At 36.7% G+C, this 8,732-nt stretch overlaps 1 protein-coding gene across 1 annotated transcript; it reads right to left on the bottom strand.

Annotated features, from left to right (window-relative positions):
* Nucleotides 1-2,726: 2,726 nt before the first annotated feature.
* Nucleotides 2,727-6,918, bottom strand: snrpd2 (small nuclear ribonucleoprotein D2 polypeptide). Its single transcript, XM_038285799.1, has 3 exons — nt 6,766-6,918; nt 4,206-4,385; nt 2,727-3,150 (listed from the first exon to the last, which is right to left on the bottom strand). Coding segments are annotated over exons 1-3 (357 nt in total). The 5' UTR covers nt 6,768-6,918; the 3' UTR covers nt 2,727-2,975.
* Nucleotides 6,919-8,732: the final 1,814 nt, after the last annotated feature.

Raw genomic sequence — 8,732 nt, 5'->3', positions numbered from 1 at the left:
TAAAATACAAAATAACATAGGAACAACTCCATCGAAAACTGTACTTTCATGAAAACGTATAACCTGTTTGTTCCTCTGATTCTCTGTCTTGTCATGATTTCTCCCTTTCCTGATCAAATAGTGTTCATATTTCTCTGTTTGATATTCTTTAAAGTATCGGCTGATCTTTTTAATATATTTTTTATAACCCTTTTTGATCGATATATGCTCTTAAATTAGATCTTGTTTCATTTCGTTTTTGGGTTGGGTTGCTTTCTTGAGCAACATGCTATAAATAAGATCAGCTTTTCTTAGATTTTATGCCTCCTTGTTTATTTTAACACAGCTAAAGAACACATTAAATGCATCAGGGATCTGAACATGTGGCACATCAAAATAGATGAACAAATATTTTGAAAAAAGAAAATGTTAAAAATGTTTTTACTTTTAAGCATACCAAAAAAAAGTGAAGGTTTCAGCACATTGTTAAACTGACTCAGTATTTTTTTAAAAAGTATTTGTTTAAATACAGATTTCTAATATTTTTAGCAAACTTAAAGTTATACTGGATGATTTTCATGAATAATAAAAAAAAAAAATGCATATGCACAACTCTGTACCTGCTCCTAAGAGGGAACGCCTATTAAACACTTGTGAGAGCATGCATGAGCCCATTTATGCCTGTGCACGCTGTTTAAAAGTTGCTGTTTGCATCGCTCATACAAGCTTACTTTCTAAAAGAAGATTTGCAACTTTTCCACCATGTCAGACTCACTACAATGAAACTGGGGACGAGCATGTAGGCTGGCCTTACGTAAACATATCACGGGAATGACAATTAGGAGAACCACTTAATTAGATGATCCCCCCAGAAAAATAGCATCCTCCACTATACCTTTAAATATCAAATGTATTATGTATGACAGACAACCTGACAAAATATAAAAATACTTTTTTGACCTAGCATATTAAATGTTAGCATTTTGTTAATCTATGTCTACCCATGAATCTGTGTATATCAGATGGTAACCTGCAGCCATCTGAATAAGTAGGAACTAGAACCTGAACACCACTGTTGGAGTAAATTGGAGCTCTTCTACGGATCAGGTCCATCATGAAGAAGAAAGCTGAGCCCAAAAGGAAAGGTCTTAATCTATCACTAAGTTTTGAAACTCTTCACTCCTAGATTCAATTGTCTGAAATTAGCCAAAACTAGAAGCTCCTGTTCCTCCTCATTGCAGATCCATTTAAGATGGTTTGGTTCCCGTCAGAGGAGAACCTCGGGGCAAATCCAGAATCTGGTGAAGGAATCATACAAGAGGTGGAGAATCTCTCAGGAGATGTATGGGTTACCCAGCTGGACCTGCTACCTGATCATGCATACTGAACACATCTTCAGTGGATATGATCCAGGATAAAACCTTGAAACTAAATTGGTTTGATTTAAAATCAGTATTCTGGTACTGGATTTTTTGAGATTCAAACATAATATCTGTGAAGTAAACAGACTTAAACCTCTCCGTTTGGCTCACTTAATATAAATGAGGTATATTTTAAATTAAAGTGACTGTTTTTTTTTCTCCTCAGACTACCAAGCATTAAGTAATGAATCTAAAGAGCTGAGCTGTTTTTCCATGAAGTTAATTTATTTTGTCCCATCTTGGTTTTATAAAAGTAACTAAACCAATTAAAGCCACATTAGTTATCAAGAGTCTGAATTTTTTTTTCTTTTTCCGTCTTTAATAAAGACAATTTTGTGGTTTCCTCAGTGATGCAAAAAAAAAAGAAAAAAGATTAAGCTTTATATTTGCAGTTTCCTTTAACAAACGTTCCTTGGGCTGCATATGCAACAACTTTTCCGCTACCAGGATCTTGCTACATGATCTCCAAAAATGCCAAAGACTTTGCCGTGAGCGTAACTCCCGACATTCAGTCAAATGTGTTGAGTGCATTTAAAGCGAGCACTCAGACTGGCTCTACTGATGCAGTCCTCCCTTGGATGCTGTAAATCAGCTAGGATTTGTTGCTCATACATAAACATTCTACAGGGGCTGACCTCATGGGAGCCCCAGTGGTGTAGGATTTAAACAGATCTGCAAAATTCTGATTGACAGACATTCAACAAAAAAAAAGCCGGACCTTCAAGTTTGTGGATTCTCAAATTAGGCCTGTAGATTCAAATAAAATAAAGGGGCAACATGAACACCAGTTCAGCAATCAATGCTTGAAAGGTTTAAAATACAGGAGTGCTTTATTTATTTACACTCAACCACTGAATCGGAGAGCAGTGGTGCGTGGAGGTTAGACGCCAACTGCCAGAGGAGTAAAGCGACACTAGCTGTTCAGCTATTAGGCCAATTAACAAAGTGGTCAGAAGGGGCCTGGCAGCAGAGGAACAGCCTGAAATGGAGAGATGAGGGTGTGAAGTGACAGTCAGCACATCTGGTCTCATCAATAATGCAGCGGGCCTTTAAACGGCAGTTTGTCGCATGTTGAGCGGTGCTGGCTGAAATCAAGCCCGACACCCAAGAAGTGCCAGGGGAGAGTGGAGAGAGAAAAAGAAAAAAAAAAAGAGAGGGGGGAGGCTGCTTAGGATCCTGAAGTGGTAAAAAAAAAATAAAAAATACACCCCTCTATTGTTTTAACATCTACATGTGATACTTTGTCAGAAAGAGCAAGGTGAGATTCAAGTTCAAAGTACCCAGAGGGATGAAGAGGAACATGGAGATGATAAAAATCGACACAACTTAAGCATTTATGTAAGTTTTTTTTATTATCAAAATGAAAAAGACAAAATTCCCCCCCAAAAAAAGACAGCATCTGCTATGCTTTACCTCTTAAACATGGAAACATTTTGACAGTGTTTCTATCTCAACAATGTCAACAATAATCCAACGTCTAAATTAAAACAAAACATGAAAATAAAACAGACCCCTGTCTTCAAATCTTTTAGAAACACTATCAGTGATCCAGCTGGAAGAAACCCTTTGAAAAGTTCATTTTCCTGTGATAAGAGGATTTCTGAGGACGACGATCACAGAGTCCCCTCTGAGGAACATTTTAGAAATGTAGCGGTCCTTGTTGACGGGCTTTGACTTCTTCTTTCCCTTCCCGCTTTTTGGAACCTCTGTCCACATCTCTTTCACATTCTCCAGGACCATGTTGCAGTGCCTAGAAGGATGGTACAGACACAGATTATTAAAATAATATCCTCTGGAATATTAACAAGGAATTAAAACAGATCAATGCACACTCAAATTTACACAATTGTGAGTGAGTTTAAGGGTTGACCAAGTACATGAAGGTTTGCAGAAAGTTCTGGATTTAACATGACCAACTGTTGCATCATGACTTGCTACAGTAAAACTGTCTGCTAAGAGGACAGAGAAAGTCAAACGGACTTCTTCATTAGTACCCCTCCCCCACCTGTTGCAATACATTACTGATCATAAGACAGCTCAAACATGATCTCTTTGCTTACAAGAAAAACTAATTTGGTTGATTAGAAACACCATCAGCCATGAAATCATAGAAATACAATGTAGAAATCAAACTACTGGTACAAAGGAAACTGTTTCTTAACAACACCTTGCAGCATTAGATAAATCAGCCAGCTGCAGACAAGCTGGACTAATACACTAATAAGTATTTAAACCTGTGATAAGGCTCCCACATTCTCGCTCCTACATGTGTCCATGGACGTCTGTGTTGAATGGAGGCAGACAGAGAAGAGCACACCAAATTTTTGACAACAGTGCCTCTAGGTGGGAAGTACTTCTTTCCAGGAACGAGTATTCAGATGGGACAGTTTTAAAATGCGACATCTAGCTGACACGTAACTCCAGGCGATAGATGGCAAGTCACAAGGACCCAGAGCATCTCAGCCACCCTCTCTACCTTACAGGAAAGCCCACACAAACTTCTGATAAATATTTTGCCCTTTTTAAAAAAACAAAACAAAAACTCCAACATAAGACATTTTAGAAATGTATGCTTACAAAAAAACAACAACATAAAACTATATAAATATCAGTGACAAATGCTGTAATTATAGACAAACTTATATTGAGATACTGGAGATTTTTTTTTTTTTTAAATGATTTGATCTTCATCAGATTTTTCACCTTTATCCCTAAAGGTTTGCAGATCTTGCACAATCCTCAAAACACTTTTTTTAAGCAGACACAGTTTATACCCTAAAGCCTGTTTTTTGACTCAGCGAGTACCTGTCAAATGCTTTGACTCTTCCAAGCAGCTTCTTGTTGTTTCGACAGTTGATGAGGACCTGAGTGTTGTTCTTCACCGATTGGGTGAGCACCGACAGCGGCCCAGTGTTAAACTCTTCCTCCTCACGTTTCTGGAGCTCCTCGGGGGTCATCTCCGATTTGGGTTTCGTCAACAGACTCCTGGAAAAGACAGCACACAGTAGCTGTTATTACCGACTAACTCTGAAGAATTGCTTTAACGTTGATATGACAGAAATGTATAAAACTGAAAATAAAATAAAAAAATGAACCCTTATGATTTTATAACCTAAAATACTTTGATATCATTCCATGTACTCTGTATAAGATAGCAATTTTTACAGTAATCTGAACTGACCACTATTGAGTACTCACTGAAAATATTAGGAAAAGAAAAACAACAAAAAAAGGGAATAAAAAGGATAAATCTACACTCTTCAAACTTCTCCTACTGACTCCACACAATTTTTTCATCTGTCATTCCATGCCTCCATCTCTCTTTAACTTTTAACATTTGTGTTAGCTTTGGTATCCATTGAAGTGAGACTTGACAACAAGATGAATAGATGTGTAATATGTTGAAATTCTAAGCCTTCCATACAGTTGAAATATAAAAGAAAACTATTATTTCAAACAGTCCTATCAGGTACTATTTGATACGGAATAAGTTGCTAAACACTGTGAAGCCTTTAGATTTCCTGCTAGTGGAGCCTTGTATTCTCCACAGCTGTAACGACAACAACAATGATAAAAACACTGTTAAGTGCTGCACAAACAGCACTGAAAAATATCATCTTATGAATAATTACAAGTAACTGAAGCTAAATGCATTATAAAGAAATGCTATTAACAGTTAAAGTAGGAACATTTCACTCCCGTTGATGAGGGGAACATTTGTCTTGGTTCGGTGCTGTTGCACCAAATTTCTGATTTATTTTCTGGCTTTAAGGGGCATTCTAGATATAATTTGAAATTGGAAATGTTCATCTCTGGGGACAAATGGAACAAACTTCAAGTAGTTGTGTTTTTATCAGCATGTCCACAGCTGTCATAAAAAAATATATATACAAAGTTTGACTGGCTCTCAACAAATATAGCAATCTCAAACAATCTCAAAAAAAAGTGTTTCACTCTACTTCTGAAATTTAATAATAAAACAACATATCTTTCTCTCTCTCTCTCTCTCTCTACATATATATATATCTATATAGATACATATATGTTAAAAATTACCTTTAAAGACCTTTTATCCAGCAAAACTGTGTTTAATTTGAAGACGAATGAATTCTTGTGAAAATATATGTCAGTAAAATAAAACTGAACATTGTGATTAAAATATAACTCGTAATAAATACACCAATAAGCTGTGTTAATATTAGGGCTGAACTATTTTGCCAAACAGGAAAATTGTAATTATTATAAAACAATATTCCAATGTTATTTGATTTGCCCTTGGACTAACCACAATCAAATAAATGTTTCAATAAAGGGTTTAGGGTTTTCATTATTATTCATTCCAAAGCCCATTTTTGCTGGACTTTACTGCAACCTTTGTGTAAAAAAGTGCTAAATTCTACTTGCAGGGATGAATCTGTGAGCTAGCTGCATCTTTCTCTCTTCTATCTGTGGTTGCAAACCTACTTTAACCATATTACTGCCACCTAAAGGGCTGGAATAAGAAATTTAGCTACTTAAATAAGTTTAAATAAATGTAATATGACCAAAATTGAGTGCCTCGGATTTGTAAATTGGTTTTTCTTAAGTTGCAATTATATTGCAAATGCGATTAATTGCCCAGCCCTAGCTCATATCAGACATAAACCTCAGATCTAAATAATTAAATAAAAAAAATGTAATTCCAGTATTTCCATTTTTTTAATCTAATGCAGCTTCTGATTGCTGTGTCCTTTTGACATTAAAACAACTTAAACCTAACTTGTAAAAGCTTCCTAATGAGATGATAAAAAGACAACTTTACCTAAAATGATTTGTCTTCATTCAACAACCAGAGTCACCGAATTTAATTCAGGGGAAAACAGCCTGAATTCTTTGTACTAAAATAGATCCATTTAGCTAACAGTTATTGCAAGGTTGTTAGTTATAATATACACATTGTGTACAGAGATACTGAAATGATAGATTTGCCAAATATATCTGTCTATCTATATATATTTGTTCAAGGTATTAACTTGCTTTTACTGCAGAACAGGACATAGAGAAAATAAGCTTTTGTTTCAATGGATAATGCCATCCGTTGCTGTTTTTAAGACAATCTCTCTTAATGTTTAAGGTACACATACGTACATCGTTGGATAAATATTTGTTAGTTTAACAGCATAAAAACTGACTCTTTTAAGACCAGCATCACTGCACAGAGTTATACAACGATTACATATGAGCTGGAGCTAACTAGCCTCTTTGCCGAAAAGGCTAAGCTAATGCTATTAGCATCAGAGGTAAGAGGTGAGAATTCGTAGCAAAGAGCGTGAAAGAGAAAAACTAAAGCGCTATACTGGATGTATCTATCACACGTTTTACTTACATGACTGGTGTATTATAAAGTCGGTTTTCCTAATGTTTACAGAGCTTTTCTTCACCAGAACCTCCGTAACGGCAACGATTCACTCAGGCTCGCGTGCTCAAAGTCACTTCCGGGTTAATTCGTACGCGCTTGAAGTTGTTTATAACTACCGGGTTACTACGGATCGTGTCAAAAACATACAGGTGCTGGTCATAAAATTAGAATATCATGAAAAAGTAGATTGATTTCAGTAATTCCATTTAAAAAGTGAAACTTGTATATTATATTCATACATTACATACAAACTCATATATTTCAGATGTTTATTTTGTTTAATTTTGATGATTACAAATGACAACAAATGAAAATCTCAAATTCATCATATCAGAAAATTAGAATATTGTGAAAAGGTTCAAAATTGATGGCCCCTGGTGCCACACTCTAATCAGCTAATAAACTCAAACCACCTGCAAAAGCCTTTAAATGGTCTTTCAGTCTAGTTCTATAGGCTACACAATCATGGGGAAGACTGCTGACTTGACAGTTGTCCAAAAGACGACCATCGACACCTTGCACAAGGAGGGCAAGACACAAAAGGTCATCGCTAAAGAGGCTGGCTGTTCACAGAGCTCAGTGTCCAAGCACATTAATAGAGAGGCGAAGGGAAGGAAAAGATGTGGTCGAAAAAAGTGTACAAGCAAGAGAGATAACCGCACCCTGGAGAGGATTGTGAAACAAAACCCATTCAAAAATGTGGGGGAGATTCACAAAGAGTGGACTGCAGCTGGAGTGAGTGCTTCAAGAACCACCACACACAGACGTATGAAAGACATGGGTTTCTGCTGTCGCATTCCTTGTGTCAAGCCACTCTTGAACCACAGACAGCGTCAGAAGCGTCTTGCCTGGGCTAAAGAGAAACAGGACTGGACTGCTGGTGAGTGGTCCAAAGTCATGTTCTCTGATGAAAGTAAATTTTGCATTTCCTTTGGAAATCAAGGTCCCAGAGTCTGGAGGAAAAGAAGAGAGGCACTTCATCCACGTTGCTTGAAGTCCAGTGTAAAGTTTCCACAGTCAGTGATGGTTTGGGGTGCCATGTCATCTGCTGGTGTTGGTCCATTGTGTTTTCTGAGGTCCAGGGTCAACGCAGCCACATACCAGGAAGTTTTAGAGCACTTCATGCTTCCTGCAGCTGACCAACTTTTTGGAGATGCAGATTTCATTTTCCAACAGGACTTGGCACCTGCACACAGTGCCAAAGCTACCAGTACCTGGTTGAAGGACCATGGTATCCCTGTTCTTAATTGGCCAGCAAACTCTCCTGACCTTAACCCCATAGAAAATCTATGGGGTATTGTGAAGAAGAAGATGCAATACACCAGACCCAACAATTCAGAAGAGCTAAAAGCCACTATTAGAGCAACCTGGGCTATCATAACACCTGAGCAGTGCCACAGACTGATCGACTCCATGCCACGCCGCATTGCTGCAGTAATACAGGCCAAAGGAGGCCCAACTAAATACTGAGTGCTGTACATGCTCATACTTTTCATGTTCATACTTTTCAGTTGGCCAACATTTCTATAAATCCTTTGTTTTTATTGGTCTTCAGTAATATTCTAATTTTCTGATATGATGAATTTGAGATTTTCATTTGTTGTCATTTGTAATCATCAAAATTAAACAAAATAAACATCTGAAATATATGAGTTTGTATGTAATGTATGAATATAATATACAAGTTTCACTTTTTAAATGGAATTACTGAAATCAATCTACTTTTTCATGATATTCTAATTTTATGACCAGCACCTGTAATCGCTTTTCATTTTTTTCACCGTACGTTGCTCTTTGGTGGCAAGAAAATAATGTTTTGTTTAGTGTATTCAGTTTAATTCAATAAAACACAACGCATTGATGTAACAGCCAAAACCGCGAATGAAAAGGAGCAGAAAGAAGTAAAAGTTATTTCCCACAAAACGATATTTACA

This window comes from Cyprinodon tularosa, unplaced genomic scaffold, assembly GCF_016077235.1.
Source record: "Cyprinodon tularosa strain WSP-4 unplaced genomic scaffold, ASM1607723v1 ctg215, whole genome shotgun sequence".
Taxonomy (NCBI): domain Eukaryota; kingdom Metazoa; phylum Chordata; class Actinopteri; order Cyprinodontiformes; family Cyprinodontidae; genus Cyprinodon; species Cyprinodon tularosa.
This window is presented reverse-complemented; position numbering and strand designations above follow the sequence as displayed.